Raw genomic sequence first — 23,290 nt, 5'->3', positions numbered from 1 at the left:
GTGAGGTCTCCACAGTACATCGATGTTGTCGCCAGTGGTCGGCGGAAGGTGCACGTGCCCGTCGACCTGGGACCGGACCGCAGCGACGCACGGATGCACGCCAAGACCGTAGGATCCTACGCAGTGCCGTAGGGGACCGCACCGCCACTTCCCAGCAAATTCGGGACACTGTTGCTCCTGGGGTATCGGCGAGGACCATTCGCAACCGTCTCCATGAAGCTGGGCTACGGTCCCGCACACCGTTAGGCCGTCCTCCGCTCACGCCCCAACATCGTGCAGCCCGCCTCCAGTGGTGTCGCGACAGGCGTGAATGGAGGGACGAATGGAGACGTGTCGTCTTCAGCGATGAGAGTCGCTTCTGCCTTGGTGCCAATGATGGTCGTATGCGTGTTTGGCGCCGTGCAGGTGAGCGCCACAATCAGGACTGCATACGACCGAGGCACACAGGGCCAACACCCGGCATCATGGAGTGGGGAGCGATCTCCTACACTGGCCGTACACCACTGGTGATCGTCGAGGGGACACTGAATAGTGCACGGTACATCCAAACCGTCATCGAACCCATCGTTCTACCATTCCTAGACCGGCAAGGGAACTTGCTGTTCCAACAGGACAATGCACGTCCACATGTATCCCGTGCCACCCAACGTGCTCTAGAAGGTGTAAGTCAACTACCCTGGCCAGCAAGATCTCCGGATCTGTCCCCCATTGAGCATGTTTGGGACTGGATGAAGCGTCGTCTCACGCGGTCTGCACGTCCAGCACGAACGCTGGTCCAACTGAGGCGCCAGGTGGAAATGGCATGGCAAGCCGTTCCACAGGACTACATCCAGCATCTCTACGATCGTCTCCATGGGAGAATAGCAGCCTGCATTGCTGCGAAAGGTGGATATACACTGTACTAGTGCCGACATTGTGCATGCTCTGTTGCTTGCGTCTATGTGCCTGTGGTTCTGTCAGTGTGATCATGTGATGTATCTGACCCCAGGAATGTGTCAATAAAGTTTCCCCTTCCTGGGACAATGAATTCACGGTGTTCTTATTTCAATTTCCAGGAGTGTATATGTGTGTGTGTGTGTGTGTGTGTGTGTGTGTGTGTGTGTGTGTGTATGTGTGTGTGTAGACCTTAGCTGGTTTTGTTGCTCATTTAATCACTTAACATTTTTGTAAAATTTAGAGAACATTTATACTTAAAGGTCGCCAAATAAATGTTGCAATATGTTAATTACTGTTATAGGTTTGACTTTTAGAAATAAAAAAGGAAATAAGAAAAGCTTTTAAAAGTAACGGACAAGTACACTGTCTAATTTGCTGCATGTAACAGCTCCAAATTCGATATGTTTCTGGATGCTTTAATTTGGGCATATAAGGAAGCCCAGACACTCGTGCATGTGATGAGATGTAATACAAAACATAAATAGCGTGGCTACTCCTTATTTAACTACAACAACAAAAATAATAACATCTGACATGTGACACTTGCCTCAAACAGGCAAAAAGCCTTGCATTTATCTCTTCAATACATTAACCCTAGTTAGCCCAGATATCCAATGTGAATTCTAAGCTAACAACGGAACACATACGAAACCTATAGTAGTTTTGAATGAGATCTGTCTGTATTAGTGATCCATTGATGTACAAAATCTGCAAAGCCTTTACAGACAAATTTTATTGTACAAAAGTCGTTCACTTGTGGCTACATGTTTGGTGACAACAAAAATCTTCATCTAAGCAACTGAATGCTCACTCTGCTAGAAATTCCTGTTCTATGCCTGATGTAAATGATCATATCATTGTGTTAATTTCACTAAAATAAATGCCAGCTGTGTGGAAAACACTGAATTCTAAATAAAAATGTGAACAACTTGGCTTTATCAATGGATTTAGCACAATGAACCATTTAAAAGCAGTAAACTAAGAAGACCACATGACAATCAGATTTTTGTAATTTTTTATATTCATGGCGTATGAAATTCAGAATTCAAATATCAGTTTCCCAAAGTAGCTACTCGCAACTCTCAAAAACTCTCGAGGAGATCGACTCTGAATTTTTCCGAGCATCTCTGATACCCAAAATTAAGGTTGAACGATCTATAGATAAGGAGGGTTTGTGGTAGAGTGCTTACATGCTGTATGGGGGGAGGGGGGCAAGTAAGCACAAAGATGAGTGTTGAATGAGCATTTCTATGAAGAATAAAATATATAAAGATCGAAAAGACAGTAGCATTATTATTTTTTTGCATTTAGTTGGAATATGTGTCATTACAATATACAATTTGTCAACTAAACGCTAACTAATAAATGTCAATTTTTATGAAAAATTCTGATTTGTAATTACATATTACATGTAAGGATCCAGTTTTTATAACAGCATAAAATCAAAAGTGTCAGTCATCTACAGAAGACTGTTAATAAAGAAAGTTTAAATTTTAAAAAATTAACAAATTGGCCTTTTTCCATCATTAAGTGTTCTATGTTTCATGGAAATGAAGTATAGAGCATTGTTGAAAAATATGAGGGTTGGAACTTAAATAGTGGCAATTATTTATACACAACCGATACAAACAAGTTACATGTTTGCACCTGTTACTGACCCTCAAGGTAGTCACCAGCATTGTGTAGAACCCAATGCCAGAGCTGTGGAAGGCGTAGTATACCATTAGCAGACCCTGTTCTATTGATGGTGCGAATGGAGCCGTCCACTGCCTGTCAAATCTCTGGAATGCAATTCGGAATCAAATCAAAGTCACAAGGACTAAAGTCCAGGGAGTATGAGTATGGTGGATGATACAGTACTTCCCAGTCCCATCGACCGCTGTATGCACACATTGTCGTGCAATATGATAGGTGGGTTGCACAGAAAGTGTCACCATATCTTTCGCAAAGCTGGTCGCAGGTGATGCTCCAAAAACGAACAGTAATACTGTGCATTGACAGTCCGCCGTGGAGGAGCATAATGCTTTATGATAACACCATCACAGTCGTAGACGACAATCCCCATAACTTTAGACCGCTACACTCTCACCATCAACAGAACAGGCTCTGCTAACGGTATACTACGCCTTCCAAATCGCTAGCAATGGGTTCTACACGACGCTGGTGACTACTTTGAAGGACAGTAACAGGTGCATACATTTAACTCCTTTGTATCGGTTGTAAACAAATAGTTGCCACTATTTGAGTTCCAACCCTCGTATATCACAGTTAGGAACAAAACTGGGCCACTCACACGTTAAGCAGGAAAACAACCACAGTGACATGAAAACCTTATGAAAAACTATGTTGCTTTATATTGTTAAAGACATTAAGACACTTGGAAAACTTCAAAGTCGATTTTCTCTAGACATTTATAGAGTTGTGGATGGAACTGCTTTGGTAGACTGGTATCTTAGTTCTGAACTTCACATACATAAACACAAAAAATACAAAAATCCGACTGCCATGTAGTTTCCTTGTAAGTCAAATTCAATTTGCATCGATAACCTTGAAAAACAAAGTATTTATTCCATCTATTTTATTACACTGAAGAGTCTATATATCAATGCCACAGCTTCCACTAGACGTCATCAAGGTAGTGCAAAACTGAGAATTGATACCAGATACCATATCACCACAAAAAAATTCAGCAGTTGTAACAGGAGTCTTCAGTTTCTTACACTGAGAAAACAAATAATAAATCTGGTCTAATGGAACAAATCTCAGTCGCCTTCATTTTGCTGATAACAGTGCTGTGTTTGCCTCTTATGCAAATAAACTTACTTCAGCTATTTTGAAATTAGGCATGAAAGCCAATTTCAGTAAGATTACAGTAATGTCTAATCAATACTTTGAAATGAAAATCATACAATTAGTAATGAAGTCACAGAACCTGTTAAAGAGTATTTTATTTAGAACAGATGAAGACAATGACTGAGTAGCCAACAACAGAACATTTAGAAAACTGAAAATGATATGTAATTATTTTGATAAGTTGACTTTCTAACACATCTTCCAATTTGGCTGAGATGGCGATCTGGTACAAAGGAAGTATCTGATACAAAAGAAAACATTTAGGAGCAGTATGAATGTATGTAGTTGAAGACAGTTATATATGGATTTGTCAAAGAGATCCTTTAGTCTTGCAGCGAATGGGAAATTACTGATCATGTGTTGCATGCATTGCAGACTCTCTTTGATAAAAATGTTAAGCCTACTTTTATTGAAATTCATTTGCTCATTTCTCATAGTGGTTTGCAATAGAGTGCTGTCAACACCATCTCATGTCAGGATGAACTGTCCCACTAAATTTATGAGTGAAATTACTGTTTTAAATATACAGATTTTAACTGCTGCATTACATGTGCATGTAATTGCTAGAGTGGCTAGATACACCATATAATGTAGGGATGAGCTGTCCCATTAAATTCATGAGTGAAATTACTGTTTCACATATACAGATCGTAACTGCTGCATTACATATGCATATAATTGTTAGGGTGACTAGATATTTTTAATACTATTAATTATATCATTTCTTTCGAGGTTGTAAATGGCTGTTCGTGTTAGCAATGTAGGCAGCTATGGTTTGAGACAGACACAAAGAGGTTATAATTGTGGTAGTGTTACTTTTTGTGTACTTGTGTGTCATACGTTTATCATGTCGTGCAAGTAAACTCTCCCACATGTTTTATGTTGTGATATTTGCCATTTTATATGAATTATATGTGTCGATTTTAGTGTATTTTATTCATATTAGTTTGTTACTTTTGTTAGCAGTAATAAAAAGTAACTGTGTATGTTCTAAAACTGCATGCCATCATTTATGAAGATACCTAACAGCAAGCCACATAGCAGAGGAAGATGGTGTTACCTAAATTGTGAACAGCCATTGGCTGAAGCCAGGAGGCATGGCAGTTTGCCATCTTTTTGAGATCAAAACAAGGGTGTCTTCCTTAAAACCCTGTGTCAAACTTGCCCTCTTTACTTAAAGCCGCTGAACTGACACTCACACCTTAGCATATACTTAGCTATCACATACTTTCAAGGAGGAATGGTCGTAATCAGACATTTGAGAACTTAAGTTGTTGATGTGAAATATAATTTGTTAAGCTTTGACTACATTGTGGCAAAACAGCCAAGTATTTTAAAGTGAACTATTAGCTATAATAGTTAATAGTACAAATGGTGTAAGATCCTTTGGATCATTTCCCTACCAAACCATACAATTTTCAGAATGTAAATGTAAACATTGAAATGACGCTTTTTAATCAAACGAAAATGCCAATACTGCATGAAAATTACTGATTGAGCTTGCTGAGTGAGTTTAGATTTAATTAAGTATTATCACTAAAATCAAAAGCGTACATTTAATGTCAAGAAAAGTATATCTTTGACTCTCTCCCTGATTTTTCTCCCATATAAGAATTTTTAGGCCCTTCTACACACTACCAATATCATCTGACAATTTTGCACAGTCAGTAACATATATTTCAGTCGTAATTTTAACCTACTATTATAATGAGTAGTGCACATACAAGTATATTTATTTCACTTTCACAAACAAAACAGACTTGCAGTTTATTAACCACTGTGTTTTTATCACAACTCTAGTCACTGTCCTTCAAAGAGAATTAGATTACTGTTTTTGCATTTACTTTTGTACCTATGACACTGTATGAGCCATTCTTGACTATAATACCAAATGATTATCAAGTGTGTGGTGTCTCATGTGGGTCTTCAGGTTCAGAATAAATTTTGTTTGAATGCCTACTTATAGCTTCCTTAACCATTAAATCAATATAATTCTGTGCACATACATAATGCATCACTTACGAAACCAGATGCTCCAGTTCGCTACACTTTTGTGTTCTAGATTCTCGCAAGCAAGTATCAAATACAAACCTGACATAATCATATAATCTTGTGGACTAAAATTTAATGTAAAAGACCTCAAAGCTGAGTCACATTTTATAAGAATGACAGGAAATGTCTTGGGATGCTAATGTGACAACGCTTCATTTACACTTGATATAATGCTGATCACTGAAATAATCTTCAGCTATGTAATTCTTCTGCAAGGCTCTTATCACATGACTCAAACGACTTTCACCACCCTAGGCGAAAATTTGGCTGCTGAAGAAACTAGATTTTCTTTCTGTTTTTCAGGTTTATATCACACACAATGTACAATTTTCTCTGGAAATAGACAACAATGTCGTGAGGTTGTGCATGCTGACAATGCTATAAAACATATATATGCATAAATTGGCATTACATTTCAAAGTTTTTTATGCACATACACTACCGTTAGTTTCTGGAGCAGCAGTACCCAAATTAAGAAAACTCTTCAAACATTACAATTAACTCAGAGACGAACAATGATACATGCATGAGAAACAAATAACATAAAGAAAATTTAATGGTATAACTTGTCTCCTAGTCACAACAGCCACTTGCTGGGTTATGGAATGTAAACATTTAAGTATAATACACAATGCATATATATCTGCTGTGACACCAGCTGTCAACAGCAATGAAAACAATTTAACAACAGATTCTGTTAAATCAATAGGTACCATACAATAACTTACGAAAAATTTGGTTCAGATTACATTCTATTTGTATAAAAGAAACGATTTAAAATGGTTGAGGCTCTGGTGCTAACACTTGTCGTTGAAATTCGATAAAACTGAGCTGAGTGGAAACGCTCTGAACATATTGTGCCACATTTTACTTATATGCTATATTTCGCTGCAAAATCATTGATGCACAAGCTTTTCCATGCATTGTCCTTCATCAATTTGCATACTGTAAACATAAGAGGCGAGGAGTGAAAACATTCAAACCAATAGTTTATATTTAAACTAAAATTTTATTTTAGCTAAAGAATTTACCTGTAGAATGTAACAGCAGACTCTCTGCCTCTCCACTCCTGTTTATCCATCTGCAGGTAACACTAGAAACCATTTTTACACTATTTTACGTTCCTATTTCGATGAATAAAGCTGCAGTACAAACATGCTAAGCCCAATGTTTCGATCGCAAACGCATATAGTATTACACATCAACAGTAGTAGTAGTTGTAGTAGTAGTAGTAGCAGCTTTATTCATCTGTCGATCTCTTTTTACAAGGATATAGCACATGTCAAAGTATTTAAAAATTTAGATCAATTTAAAATAAGCTAATTCCTATATACATACATTTACAGACTTCTAGTTAGAGACAATCATTAGATTGACTCCTGCTATAATTTACTTTTATTGCAAATAACTTATTAAATAATGTAATGCCATACTGTTCACTCATATCTCACTATCAGTCACTGCACGCACTATACACACATTGTTTCATAACACTTCACTCACTACACACACACACACACACACACACACACACACACACATACACACACTGGTGATCTCTGGGCCATTTTCTGCACCGCAACTTCACAATTGCTATCCTGAAAAACTGAGGCAGCATCCCTCCATAATGAGTGAGATGTTGGGCTCTGAAAGAGGAAGAGTTGTTAGTATTGTGCTATGCATAGCTTGGGGGTAAGTATTTCTAGAAAGGAAAAAAGGAGGAAAAAACATAAAGTGGAGGTGTTATGTGGAATGATGGATATTTTATAATTATTATTATTATTATTATTATTTATTTGTATAACATTATTTAACAAACCCTTACTCTGTTTTAGGTAAGTAATCCTTCAATGTATAAAATGTATTGCATAATAGGTACTTTTAAGCTGCCTTTTTAAATAAGTGTATTTTGGCAATTTCTTTAATCTGTCTTGGTAATTTATTGTACAGTTTTATTCCTTGGTAGAAAATGCTGTTTTGAGTTTTATGTTTATTTTCTTGGTAAATGTAAGTTGTGTCTATCTCTTGTTATATGGTCACAGACAGAGCTGTTTGTGCAGTAATTACCAATGTTATTTTTTATGTGTACAACTGACTGGTAAATGTATTCACATGGAGCAGTTAAAATCCCCAGTGTTCTGAACAGATCTTTACAATGACTCAACTAGTATTTTTGGTTATTATCCTTATAGCTCTTTTCTGGAGTTTCAAAATTGTGTTCATATTTTGTACATTTGTTCATCTAAAAAAGAATGCCATAGCTAAGAATTGAGTGTACATGTGAATAATATGTAACTAAAAGACACTGCATGCTACACACTGATGATAGGATTCTAGGGGCAAACATGCTGATGACATTCTGTTTGCAAGTACATTTGTGTGTTCACACCACTTCAAATGAGAATCAATATTCATTCCTAGAAATTTTGCATTTGTTACACAGTCTATAGAGGTGCCATCTACATTTAATATAACTTTGTCGTTTTTCTCTTCGAACTGAAATTCATGGCATTAGTTTTCTTTATGTTCAATGTCACTTTACTACTTACTGACCAATCATAAACTTCCTTGAGAGTTTCATTTGCTTTCGCGGCAAAGAGTTCTCTTGTTTTCTCAGTGACTATAATATTGCTGTCATCAGCAAAGAGGTTTTTTTCACCATGAGTAACACTACCGGGAAAGTCATTGATGTATATCAGGAACAATATTAGTCCTAATATGCTACCTTGCGGAACCCCTATATTAATGTATTTTAATTCTGATAAGTGTCTTACTAAATGTTTAGATCTATTGGTACCCTACCTGTTACGTATGATCGAAAACAGTCATTAGCTATTCCTCTTATTCTTAATGCTTCTAATTTATTTAATAGAATCTTGTGATCGACTGTATCAAACGCCTTAGAAAGATCCAAAAGTATGCCTGTGACACACTCATCTTTATCAAGAGCATCAAGTACAGCTTTTGTGAATTCTACTATGGCTGACTTTGTATTTTTACCACTTCGGAAAACAAACTGTGATTCGCTTAAGAGATTGTATTTATTCGGGTAATTCATTAATCTGCCTTTCATAATTGCTTCTATTATTTTTGAGAAAGCTGACAGCAGGGAAATTGGCTGGTAATTTTATATGTCTTCTGCATTACCTTTCGTAAGCAAAGGTACAACTCTTGCCTGTTTTAACTGCTCTGGAAATGTCCCTGATGTGAAGGGTTCATTTATTGTATTTGTTAAGGGGCCTTATATAATCCCTATGCATATTCTCAGTACATGCATTGGTACTTCATCTAAGCCCACTGACTTTTTATTTTTTAGTTTTTTAACAGTTTTATTGACTTCACTCTCTGTGATTGGAAGTAACATCATTGTATTTAGTGCAACATTATTTACAGGTGTTATATTTGTTTTGGGGAATTTTTTCTGTAACTTCTCTGCAATACTTGAAAAATGCTCGTTTACATAGTTTGCTAAGTGCTGTGGATCATTTGTTACTATATGCCCCTCCCTTAGCAGTATGTTATCTTGTGTTTGTTTGCCTTCCCTGTTTGCTTTTTTATAACATCCCAGACTGCTTTGCCTTTATTCTCGCATTATATATTATTTTGTCATGGAATGACTTTTTTGTAGCAATCAGCACCTTCCTATAGATCTTTTTGTATCTATGATAGAAATTTAAGAATTCTGGATCATTGCGAATCTTTTCATGGAACTGAGGTGTCTAAGTGTTTGGGAGGACTTCTTAATACCTCCTGTTATCCATCTGTTTTTGTGAGATGTTGACACAGACATGCATACTTTTGGAAATGGCTTTTCGAAGTTCAGTTTAAACAATGTGGGGAATTTAGAGAATTTCATATTCACATTGGTTTCCATATACACTTAATCTCAGCTTTGTTTTTCTAGTTCTTTTGAAAAATCTTTTATTTTGATTTCTGATAGATGTCGTTTGTAGGCCCGTAGTTTAGGGAATGATTCGATGCCAAGATCTTTTACAGCTACATCACACTTTTTCCTGTCCACATTTGTGGCCACATGGTCAATTACTGCTTAAGTCGCTATGCACTATTGACCAATAGGGACATGCCAAAACTTTGAAGGATGTTTATGAAGGTGCTGCTGGATTCATTTATGATGTTAGTGTTGATGTTAATGTTCCCACACAGAATTATGTTGACCTTTGTACTTGAGTCTTTATCTAGAACTTCAGTTAACTTACTGAAAAAGGATTCCACACTACCACTGGGAGATCAATATACACTCAAAATGATTAATTTCTTGGTGATATCAGGCCCTGTTAATTCAAGAGCTGTTATTTCAAAGAGTTCCTCTACATTTACGGTACTGAGGTCATGTCTTGATTTGATCTGTGTTCCTTTTCTGATATAAATGCATGATCCTCTACCCCTTGAAGCAGTTCTGCAGTAAAAGTAAGCCTTTTCATACAATGATAATACTACATGTTGGATTTCTGTGTCTCTACACCAGTGCTCAGTAATACAAACCACTGTGCAGTAAAGATTGGAGCTCAACTTCTAATGGTTGTATTTTATTTTTTATTGATTGCATGTTTTGATGGAGGATTGTTAAGTCTGTGAAATGCCCCTTGTTACTCTTTCCAATGGTTTGTTTTTCTTTGTGACATCTGGTATATGTGATGTTTGAGGTGTTAAAATTTGTCTTGTGAGTGATTGTTTCAGTATTTTTTTAAGGTGCTGGAGATACTCTTTAGGCAGGGAAACTTGTTGTCTGGATTTATACTATAAATACAGGTATTTGACCACGTGTGGCCCAAGATCCACCCCCTATACTTTCATGAATGAGCTGTACCAATCTTCCCTTCTCAGTCCTGTTTAGGTGTAGCCTTGCCTAGTGAAACCCCATCTGTTGATAGCTCGACAGGCACCTGAGAAGCATGATCAAAGTTGACTGTCGTCAGAGCCGTCCCTAACCCCACATTGATTCACCTCACAGCTCCATCAAGGTCACCACCTTTGACACAAGCCCCATCCCTGTCCAAACTGTTTACCACCCCACACACTATCACTACATGGTCTTCTTTTGTAAAGTACTTACATAAAGACTCTAGGTCCTCTATCACATGACTTAGCCCTGCATTTGGCTTGAAGATATTGGTGGCCTGGTACGCTGCCCCTAAACTTTCCTGTAACTCATGGCCTACACCTCGCCCATGGCTACTACCTAGCAGCAGCACTTTCTACTTCCTAACACTTTGTACATTCCTAGCCTTTTTGGCCTCGGTTGAAGTGTGCTGCACATTTCCTGCTCCTCGTTCCACCTGAGGCTCTTCTCCATTTAACTCTGGCAGTGGTAGATACCTGTTTTTCGTTTTGATGATAAAACTGTCAGATCGCGTTCTCTTTCTTCCTATCCTCCTACCAGCTGCCAGTTCCCAACCACCCTCCTCCCCGCTATCTCATTGATCCTTATGAGTTCCTTTCCTGCTTCCTCCAACTGTGCCTGAAGGGTACAGATTTTCCTTTCCTGTTCCCCAATCAAAATGTTCCTACTGCATACTCTGCAGTTCCAGGAGAGAACTTCTTCTGTTCTCCCAGCATTCTCCGCACTGCATCCTCCCCAGTGAAAATATTTCCTACAAGATTGGCAACAAATCCCTCTACTCACTAACCTATAACAGCTCCCACATTTCTCCCTCAAGGTCAGTTTCGAAAGAATAATTAAGTTTAAAGAAGGTTTTAAACTTGTCAAGGACACAATATTCGCTGTGTGTAAACAAAAAACGACACAAAGGTCTTATGTGTGGTGGTTGTTTTTTGTACTGATTTAGAGATACAGTGACAGAATGCCTAAACATATGGCGACCTACGTAATTCGCTGGCTGCACGTTTTCAGCATTAAAGCCCATTCCACATGGGACGTATGAGTTTGCAAGATTACCCATGATGCATTATTTCTGCCAGTGCCTACCATGTAGACGAGGCCACACGCACGAAAACCACGCCTATGATCGCTAAACAGCGGAACAGGATGGATGCCATATATCATATACAACATAGACCGCGCATGTCCCTATCTCTGTCGTGTTAAGGTTTGAAACCAACATCTAAGTCACATGACTCGGGACAGAAAACCAAGCTCCTGTCTTTACACACTGTGTGAAGTGGAGCTGATACTTACAGTTTTTCCCATTTATAGCTGAAATCAAGCATTTTGATTTTGACAGTTCAACGAACTATAGTACATGTGTTACATATGCAGCAGTGCAGTTAACGTAGTTTCTCTGACATCCCTCATAATAAACTAATGTTGTTGTTGTTGTGGTCTTCAGTCCTGAGACTGGTTTGATGCAGCTCTCCACGCTATTCTATGCTATGCAAGCTTCTTCATCTCCCAGTACCTACTAGAGCCTACATCCCTCTGAATCTACTTAGTGTATTCATTTCTTGGTCTCTCTCTACGATTTTTACCCTCCACGCTGCCCTCCATCGCTAAATTTGTGATCCCTTGATGCCTCAGAACATGTCCCACCAACCGGTCCCTTCTTCCCGTCAAATTGTGTCACAAACTCCTCCCCAATTCTATTCAATACCTCCTCATTAGTTATGTGATCTACGCATCTAATCTTCAGCATTCTTCTGTAGCACCACATTTCGAAAGCTTCTATTCTCTTCTTGTTATCGTCCATGTTTCACTTCCATACATGGCCACACTCCATACGTATACTTTCAGAAACGACTTCCTGACACTTAAATCTATACTCGATATTAATAAATTTCTCTTCTTCAGAAACGCTTTCCTTGCCATAGCCAGTCTACATTTTATATCCACTCTACTTCGACCATCATCAGTTATTTTGCTCCCAAAATAGCAAAACACCTTTACTACTTTAAGTGTCTCATTTCCTAATCTAATTCCCTCAGCATCGCCCGACTTAAAATCGACTACATTCCATTATCCTCGTTTTGCTTTTGTTGATGTTCATCTTATATCCTCCTTTCAAGACACTGTCCATTCCGTTCAACTGCTCTTCCAAGTCCTTTGCTGTCTCTGACAGAATTACAATGTCATCGGCGAACCTCAAAGTTTTTATTTCTTCTCCATGGATTTTAATACCTACTCCGAATATTTCTTTTGTTTCCTTTACTGCTTGCTCAATATACAGATTGAATAACATTGGGGAGAGGCTACAACCCTGTCTCACTCCCTTTCCAACCACTGCTTACCTTTCATGCCCCTCGGCTCTTATAACTGCCATCTGGTTTCTGTACAAATTGTAAATAGCCTTTCGCTCCCAGTATTTTACCCTTACCACCTTTAGAATTTGAAAGAGAGGATTCCAGTCAACATTGTCAAAAGCTTTCTCTAAGTCTACAAATCCTAGAAACGTAGGTTTGCCTTTCCTTAATCTTCCTTCTAAGATAAGTCGTAAAATCAGTATTGCCTCACGTGTTCCAATATTTCTACGGAATCCAAACTGATCATCCCAAGGTTGGCTTCTACCAGTTTTTCCATTCGTCTGTAAAGAATTCGTGTTAGTATTTTGCAGCTGTGACTTATTAAACTGATAGTTCGGTCTCTTTAATTTTCCTGTAGGCAGTATCTATCTTACCCCTAGTGAGATAAGCCTCTACATCCTTACATTTGTCCTCTAGCCATCCCTGCTTAGCCATTTTGCACTTCCTGTAGATCTCATTTTTGAGACATTTGTATTCCTTTTTGCCTGCTTCATTTACTGCATTTTTATATTTTCTCCTTTCATCAATTAAATTCAATATTTCTTCTGCTACCCAAGGAGTTCTACTAGCCCTCGTCTTTTTACCTACTTGCTCTTCTGCTGCCTTCACTACTTCATCCCTCAGAGCTACCCATTCTTCTTCTACTGTACTTCTTTCCCCCATTCCTGTCAATTGTTCCCTTATGCTCTCCCTGAAACTCTGTACAACCTCTGGTTTAGTCAGTTTATCCAGGTCCCATCTCCTTAAATTCCCACCTTCTTGCAGTTTCTTCAGTTTTAATCTACAGTTCATAACCAATAGATTGTGGTCAGAATCCACATCTGCCCCTGGAAATGTCTTACAATTTAAAACCTGGTTCCTAAATCTCTGTCTTACCATTATATAATCTATCTGATACCTTTTAGTATCTCCAGGATTCTTCCACGTATACAACCTCCTTTTATGATTCTTGAACCAAGTGTTAGCTATGATTAAGTTATGCTCTGCACAAAATTCAACCAGACGGCTTTCTCTATCATTTCTTTCTCCCAATCCATATTCACCTCCTGTTTCCTTCTCTCCCTTTTCCTACTCTCGAATTCCAGTCACCCATGACTATTAAATTTTCGTCCCCCATCACTACCTGAATAATTTCTTTTATCTCATCATGCATTTCATCAATTTCTTCATCATCTGCAGAGCTAGTTGGCATATAAACTTGTACTATTGTAGTAGGCGTGGGTTTCATGTTTCATCTTGGCCACAATAATGTGTTCACTATGCTGTTTGTAGTAGCTTACCTGCACTCCTATTTTTTTATTCATTATTAAACCTACTTCTGCATTACCCCTATTTGATTTTGTATTTATAACCCTGTATTCACCTGACCAAAAGTCTTGTTCCTCCTGCCACCGAACTTCACTGTTTCCCACTATATCTAGCTTTAACCTAACCAATTCCCTTTTTAAATTTTCTAACCTACCTGCCCAATTAAGGGATCTGACATTCCACGCTCCGACCCGTAGAACGCCAGTTGTCTGTCTCCTGCTAACAACGTCCTCCTGAGTAGTCCCCGCCCGAAGATCCGAATGGGGGACTATTTTACCTCCGGAATATTTTACCCAAGAGGACGCCATCATCATTTAATCATACAGTAGAGCTGCATGCCCTCGGGAAAAATTACGGCTGTAGTTTCCCCTTGCTTTCAGCCATTTGCAGTACCAGCACAGCAAGGCCGTTTTGGTTATTGTTACAGGGACAGATCAGTCAATCATCCAGACTGTTGCCCCTGCAACTACAGAAAAGGCTGCTGCCCCTCTTCAGGAACTACACATTTGTCTGGCGTCTCAACAGATACCCCTCCGTTGTGGTTGCACCTATGGTACGGCCATCTGTATCACTGAGGCCCGCAAGCCTCCCCACCAATGGCAAAGTCCATGGTTCATGGGGGGGGGGGGGGGGGGTGAATAAACTAATAGCTATCGTTTTCAATTGTGGTCAAGTTGAAACGCATTGGCAGTTCTTTTTAACAAGCAACAGAATAATTGTTATTTAGTGAGTACTCTTTTTTGGCACTGTGAATTCGTGTAGTTCACCGCTTCCACAGGAGTGGAAGACAAAATAATCATTAGTTTTCTAACGATTCCACAGGAATGTGTGTGAAAAAAATGGTTCAAATGGCTCTGAGCACTATGGGACATAACTTCAGAGGTCATCAGTCCCCTAGAACTTAGAACTACTTAAACCTAACTAACCTGAGGACATCACACACATCCATGCCCGAGGCAGGATTCGAACCTGCGACCGTAGCGGTCGCGCAGTTCCAGACTGAAGCGCCTAGAACCGCTCGGCCACTCCGGCCGGCTAATGTGTGTGAAGTGTTGTACACTTCTGTAAGAAAATTCTTTTATGTGTGTAATGTCAGGTATTTACACAAAATAACGTTTTCTGAATCCAGTACAGATACCGGAATGATATCAAGATAAGAAGCTTAATATATTACAAAACATTGATTGTACTTGTGGAGTGAGCTGTATATTAACAATATGTCGTCTTAAAATCTTAGTCAATCATCACCTTTTGCATCGAAAGACCAACATCCATCCTAACTATCAACTCATAGAAACACCTCTGCAAATATTTTGAAATACACACATCAAAAAATGTTTGCATCACCTCCATTCCAAGAGTTCTAGAACCTGTGGTGAAAATTGGAATAGAGATCAACATAATAATCATTTCTGCCCTTTTTATCGCTCATAAAAAACCATACATTGCATGTTGTACCACCATACAGCGAGACCCTCAGAGGTGGTGGTCCAGATTGCTGTACACGCCTGTACCTCCGATACCCAGTAGCACGTCCTCTTACATTGATGCATGCCTAAATCGTTATGGCATACAATCCACAATTTCATCAAGGCACTGTTGGTCCAGAGTGTCCCACTCCTCAATGACGATTCGACATAGATCCCTCAGAGTGGCTAGTTGGTCACGTCGTCCCTAAACAGCCCTTTTCAGTGTATCCCAGGCATGTTCGATAAGGTTCATGTCTGGAGAGCACGCTGGCCACTCTAGTCGAGCGATGTCGTTATCCTGAAGGAAGTCATTCACAAGATGTGCACGATGGGGCCCGAATTGTCGTCAATGAAGTCGAATGCCTCGCAAACATGCTGCTGATATGGTTGCACTATCGGTAGGAGGATGACATTCATGTATCGTACAGCCATTATGGCACCTTCCAAAAAAACCAGCGGCGTACGTCAGCCCCACATAATGCCATCCCAAAACAGCAGGGAACCTCCACCTTGCTGCACTCGCTGGACAGTGTATCTAAGACGTTCAGCCTGACTGGATTTCCTCCAAAGACGTCTCTGACGATTGTGTGGTTGAAGGCATATGCAACACTCATCGGTTGAAGAGAACGTGATGCCAATCCTGAGCAATCCATTCGGCATGATGTTGAACCAATCTGTACCGCGCTGTATGGTGTCGTAGTTGCAAAGATGGATCTCGCCATGGACATCTGGAGTGAAGTTGCGCATCATGCTGCTTTTTGTGCACAGCTTGAGTCGTAACACGACGTCCTATGGCTGCACGAAAAGCATTATTCAACATGGTGGCGTTGCTGTTAGGATTCCTTCGAGCCATAATCCGTAGGTAGCGTCATCCACGGCAGTAGTAGCCCTTGAGTGGCCTGAGCGAGGCATGCCATCGACAGTTCCTGTCCCTCTGTACCTCCTCCATGTCTGAACAGCATCACTTTCGTTCACTCCGAGACCCCTGGATACTTCCCTTGTTGAGAGCCGTTCCTGTGGACGCCATCGAACCGCGGTATTGACCGTCTAGACATGGTTGAACTATAGACAACATGAGCCGTGTACCTCCTTCCTGGTTGAATGACTGGATCTTATTGGCTCTTGGACCCTCTCCATCTAATAGGCGCTGCTCATGCATGGTGTTTCCATCTTTGGGTAGGTTAGTTAAAGGGACTATGTCTGTGATACAATACCCACAGTCAGTGTTTACCTTTGGGAGTTCTGGGATCCAGGGTGATGCAAAACTTTTTTCATATGCGTATTTCCCTTTCACAATTGAGATTTTCATCCGTTTGTGAAGTGTGTATAGTCGAAACAAGACTTCTCTGGGCATATATTCACTGAAGAACTGTGATTTTGTTGCTTGTAAACAGAACTGGCAGTGCATCACCCAGCCACTCTTAAAAACTATTACCATCGCATTCATGTTAGGAATTTAGGATAAATCAGATTAACTGCTCTACTACATGTGTAATAGCAATAAGGCGAATTATTTTCTTCTTAAATTAAAATCAATGCTTCATTTCAGCTATAAATGAGGAAAACTGTGTCAATTCCACCCCACACAGTGTGTAATAATAGAAATTCGGCGTCCTGCCCCAGTCACGTGACTTAGATGTTCGTTTCAGTGTAATGACGTCACGTATAGTCTGTATTATCTGTGGTCTATGATGGATCTTATTCTCACATGTATGTAGGTCCTTCACACATGGGCAAACGACCAAGTGGGAAGCACCTCTGAGAAATGGCGCGAAGTTCTATGTGAATTGTGTACCTCGCAGCTGCTCAGCTCGTCTCACAAAAGTTAACCCTGAAATATCTGCAATTTTCGGTAAGTATTATTTGAAGCTTTATCTCGGTTACACAATTTATCAAAAGCCATTCCTCTTCAGTTGTTGGAGCCCATAAGAAAGTAGAAATGAAATGAAAGTTTTAACTTTTTTTATTTAGTAATACAGGAAACAAGTGCCTTCAAACACTTATCCCCCAAAGAGTCATGAATTTCACACCAAACTTCTATTATCGGTTTAGACAGACTCGAAACTGATATACGATGTGCAAACGAAAGACTCTTGTAAGACTCGTCAGTCGCTAGAAATCGCAAAGTAACTGTTCCCCTGGAAAGGAATAAAATACGACAATTTTCAGCTAATATCGTTGAGCAAACAATCGTGTGAAAAAATATACATAAAAATTTAAAGTCTTGTTTTCTGATTGGCGAAATTGCTTGTCTCAGGGGAATGTTGGGCTCAATGAAGCATGACAGCTTGTCGAAAAAAGCTGCATCCATTCTCACAAAATGTTAAACTGTAGTGGATCTTCCAGCCTTAACTCCTTTATCAATAAGGATTAACAGTCCTTTTCCCCTTTCCTGCTTAGAAGCCACAGCCGAATCCAACAGCTTCTATTTTTGCCACGTCTTTCTTCCGATTTTTTTCTTTATGATGAAAGCCGCAGCTACGGTAATAAGACCAAGGCGATATCTTCTTTCATCCTTCTGAGCCTTGTCTTCTGAAAGCATTTAAACGGCTTTTATAACAAGGGTGTTTACACATGTGAGCGACGTGTAGTTTCATATAAACTGCGTGGAAACAATTAAATGCAGCACCGTAGTGACCGTCTAAAGTACAAATAAACGTAATGCCCTTAAAAATGATATAAAACACCCGAAAGTCTCGAAAGTGAACTAAAGTCGCCAATTCACCTGCTAGAAGTTGTCAACAAGCACAGCAAACGAGTAAAGCAGAAGACGTGCCGTATAAACGTTTTTTTTGTGGTTGGACGTTCTCCCGCTTGTAGCGCTGCAGTAGGCAACGACTTTCTTGTGAGAGTCACACGTCTAGTGTAAAACGGGTTTATGGATTCTGATTCTTGCGACTAAATTGCTGGCGTCATGTACTCAGTGATTATTCTCTCTCTGTTATTGTTATGATCTGTGTGATTCATCTTTGGCCAGCGCAGTTGCTTAAAAATTCCACTGCAAGATGGCGAAAGTGTCGCGTCTGTGTAGCTTCGTGTGACGTCACGGTCAGACATGCAGTAGTTTTGATGTTCAAATCTGGGTAGGGTGTTGGGCTGAAAGTTGCAGTTAGTGTGTGGCTTCGTTTTATTGTGATTTGTTAGCATAGTGCAGTTTCGAACGTATAATGAATTGTGTTTTTTACTCGTGAGACGTCATGTTCCGTTGCATACCAATATTTAAAGGGTGTAATCGGCAGGTTGAATATGTTGACAAGCGTCACTGTTCACTACCGAATGTCCCCGAAGACATCTTGCGATACTCACGGAGTCTGGAAGAACTTTTACTCGATGCTAACCATATCCGCGATCTCCCAAAGGTTAATATCATTAGAGTTACGGCAAATAAGTAGGCAGGAGACCTATGTGTTATACAGAATGGTGGAGTCATGAAGTGTTTCTTGTTTCAGAACTTTTTTCGTCTGCATCGACTGAGAAAACTAGGATTAAGTGACAATGAAATTCATCGGTTACCTCCAGATATACAGAATTTCGAGAATCTTGTCGAATTGGATGTTTCCAGAAATGGTAAGTTTGATTAAGAATTCTCACGTTCGAAGTGTTTATGTTCTCTTACGCACAGGTGTCACTATTATCGGCTTGTTTATGTTTGGGTTTGGCCAAAAAGACAGTGATTCCATGTCTGTTCAATAGCATCGTCCGTTTATTTTTGTTTGTTAAGAATAAAGACCGACTGTAAATAACTAGGTCACATAGTAATTGAAATTTGATCCCATGTTATTTTATCATAGATACAGTTGAGCCTTTTCTAAGCAGTAAGTAATTTTCAATACTGATGATTACACATTGGAAATTTGATGATGTTGTACTACCGATTGCTTCACTATTTATCTTTGTGAAAATGGTGGTGATGCCTCTAATGCCTAAGACGTCGGTGTAATGACGAATTGTTAAATCCTGTCGGCAGATAACTGCGTAGTGACATAATACACACAGATTTTCGTTATACGTCGCAGTATGATTATCCTATATAACAGTAGTTTTTCGTTCGTCATTCATGGTCAGTGTTTGTTTTTAACAGTATTTTCCCTACCATTAATCACTTCTCAACACCCCTGTACAATATTTTATAGGTGAGTCGGAAATGTACGCGTGTTTCAGAATAATACTGAAATGTTATGCAGTTGTTTGTTAATAACTGACCTGTTTGGCAGCCTATAGTGCTTACGCTCATATTTGTGACACAAAACTTGTAGTTTTGATGTTCAATTACATAGTGTTGTCTTCAGTGACATTTGATACTTTTAACCTTAGGATATCATACAGTTTAGAGACTGTGGCTGCTGTTGTTAGTTAGGCATATATTAGGCAAGACTTGTCACATTTCTTCAAAATTACTCCCATCACCTAGTCAGGCAACAGCATCTGTGTAATATTTCTTTGCCCAGTGACTTAAATGTGATTGTAACAGTCCTTGACTTATCTGACACTTCAAACTAATGCCAGATAGTGGTGTTAGATCTTCTGAGCATTAAAACTGAAACTCCGAAGTTCTCTATCATGCATGTCTGGTGCAACTGTCTCTCTTGAAATGAAGTAGCTCTTTCTTCCACAAGTGAAATGTCACATGCCTAGCCAGATTAACAATCCAATCAATAGGACAAGTAACTCCTGAATTCTGAAAATCACTTAGAATAATGATTTAGGTGTATATTCATGTATATGATACATGAAGACTGCTATTTGCATAGTGAGGGTAACTGCTTGTGAGAAAAGTTGTAACACATGTATGAAAATCAAGATAAAATATGTTGACTCCATATCAGGGAGGGCCACTACAGGACATCAAGGGTAGTGCAAACTGACAAATAAATCTTGCTGCCCCACAGTAGAAAATCTTAGTTGGTGGGCACTTGAAGAGAGATGCCAAATATTTTATAAAACTTCTTTTTTCCATCAACAGTGGACTTACAGTTATTAGAGAAAACATATACTACTGTATTGGTCAGTTAGTGTGCTCACTGTGATTTATGGACACTTAACTTGGCCAATACAGATCATCTCACCAGTAGTGGATTTTAAAAGCAATTGGCTTGTTCTATTGATCATTTGCCATAATATTTCAAAGGGCAGATGTTAAGACAGCCCCAGCTTTGTGTAACAGTTAATTGATGACAAATTTCAATTTGGTTACATACTTGTTCTGCCTTCCTAAACTGCGAGACAAGTCCAAAAATGAAGAAAATTCGTGATCTGCTGTGGCATGTGACTGCAGCAGAGCATGTACAGCCTAATTTACTAAGAAAATTTGCTTCGTGGTCTGCTAATAGATATATAAAAGTTGTTTGTGTCATTCATTTGGAAAGTGTACTGTGTTAGCAAAAGCATGGATATGGAACAGATTTATCTGAAAACTTCATGTCTGAATCAGAATGTGTAAAAGCAAAATGGTGTATCAAGGATTTATTTTTATTTCTTTGATAGTATTGCGGGCTGTAGGCATACTGGTAGCCTACACATTTCCTGGAAGAATGTTGTTGCTCTCTTCACCTGTATTGAAATAATTCAGTCAAATATTATGAGGTTGTAGGTAGGAAAGATGATGCCGGTGAACCCTAAAAGTATTCTGAACATTTACTACAGAGACCCAAATTGGCAAAATAATTGCTTCATTCGCTGATATGAATTTAATACAGACACAATGCAAATTCAATATTTTCACACAGGCTGTATTACGAAAAGAAATATTTTATTATGGCAATTACAACTGCAAAGCCTTTAGAAAATTGTTTATATCATTCTTTCTTTATTGAGGCTATGGTGCCTGGCAAGCAGAAAGCCGTGAATAGTGGTCCTTACCATAAACTGTTTTATAACCATTGCCTTGTGTGCTAGTGCTGAAATGTGCAATGTTTTAATTTGATGAACCTATCTCATTCTAGAAAATTTTCTTTGGGGCACTGATGTTATTTTAATTTAGGTCAGTTTGATCTATGGCAAATTCATGTGGATCAGTTGCTTGATTGGCATTTTCTTTATGTAGTTTGTTCATGTTGTGAGTCATTTGTTACCAGATGTTGTCGAGAACAGCTGCATAGTTTATGACTAAGTAAGATGGTGCCTTTGAAACATGAGCCTAACTTTGAATTCATTGCAGCCAAATTGTTTAATTTTTTTCTATCGTTTGACTGAATATGTCTGGTTACTTTAACAAGACTGTACTAATGACAGTAATGCTATATTGGTGTAGTGTCTTCTGTTGGCCAAAGTAAGTGTTCACAGTTGCCTGCAGCCACTCTTTTCTTGGTCATTATGTAGGTACTCGCAGGGATGAAGTTGGTTGAAATATTTATTGTAACAGAAAATGAACACAAGTTTGATGAAAATATTTCACAATATCCCCAATATTCACATCCACATTGATTTTATCTGAAAGATTTTTGTGGCAAACTGATGATGGGTGCATGGTGCAACTTGGATACATTTGTGTTGTCCTGTTTGAAAAGATATTATTAGCAATGAACATTGATTAGGTCTTGAATGAAAAATTTAATAAAAGAAGGCCATATTGTCACCAGAAGAAAAGGTCTTCTTTTATAATTTTATTCACAAAATAAATCAGAGATCATATATCTTTATTGCTGTATATGGTTTCAGCAGATAAAAAATGAAATTGTTTTGAATTTATTTATTGTAAACAACAAAAGATGCTTTTGTATTTTCATGAGGTTTGTAATGTTGTGTGGTAAACAGTTTGTGTTTTCAAAGACTGCTTCATTATTATTATCATCAACTCACTTGAGTTATTTGCGTCATTACTAAGCACATCATCAGTGTTCGCATCCTGATACAATAAACTTGTTAAGCCACTTAAGTACATAAAGTCCGGGAACACTTTCAATTATTTGTTGCGCAAGAAGCAAACATTGTACAGATACCATACTCGTGTCATTTTGAAGGGAAACCCTGAAGGTTTTTGTTTATGTATGGAGTGAGCTTTCCGTGTGTTGGGAGTTCGACAAGAACAAGTGTGCTATAGCTGTTCAGCGGATGTTTAGAACCAAATACGGTAAGAAGCCACCAAAGGAAGGCCATTTACCACAGGCACAACAAATTCGTTAAGAGTGGTTGCTTGTGCCCGCCAAAGAGAAGCAGAGGTCCCAGTGTGAGTGGATGTGGAGCTCGTACGAGAGACATTCATGAGTCCAAAGAAATCGGTGCGTCGTGCATCCCGTGAACTCGAAATGGCTCCAATGACAGTGTGAAAAGTCCTGCAACAGAAGCTGTCTATGAAACTTATCAAACTGGAGCCAGTGCAGAAGCTCAATGACGACGTAAAAGACAAGCGTTTTTGAGTTTTGTTCGCAGTTGCAACAGCTGAATGAGGATGGCATTGTTGATCGCTTAGTTTTTAGCGACAAAGCCACTTTTCACACTAATGGGAAAGTGAACAGGCA

The 23,290-nt window shown here is 38.9% G+C and overlaps 1 protein-coding gene across 10 annotated transcripts in view; it reads left to right on the top strand.

The window, feature by feature from the left end:
* Nucleotides 1-18,855: 18,855 nt before the first annotated feature.
* The window catches only part of LOC124611222 (protein lap4), a 528,343-nt gene continuing 523,908 nt past the window's right edge, over nucleotides 18,856-23,290 (top strand). For 5 of the 10 annotated variants that reach the window (XM_047140231.1, XM_047140235.1, XM_047140230.1 and 2 more), the window contains exons 1-2: nucleotides 18,858-19,192; nucleotides 19,283-19,400. In XM_047140231.1, coding sequence (XP_046996187.1) covers nucleotides 19,031-19,192; nucleotides 19,283-19,400 — 280 coding nt within the window. In that variant the 5' untranslated portion in view covers nucleotides 18,858-19,030. Of the gene's footprint in view, nucleotides 19,193-19,282; nucleotides 19,401-23,290 lie in introns of all 10 variants that reach the window. The other 5 variants (XM_047140227.1, XM_047140228.1, XM_047140229.1 and 2 more) reach the window with 2 other exon arrangements.

The sequence above is a fragment of the Schistocerca americana genome, chromosome 1, assembly GCF_021461395.2.
Source record: "Schistocerca americana isolate TAMUIC-IGC-003095 chromosome 1, iqSchAmer2.1, whole genome shotgun sequence".
In the NCBI taxonomy this organism is placed as follows: Eukaryota; Metazoa; Arthropoda; class Insecta; order Orthoptera; family Acrididae; genus Schistocerca; species Schistocerca americana.
The sequence above is the reverse complement of the archived record's forward strand: the minus strand, read 5'-3'. Positions and strand labels throughout refer to the sequence as shown.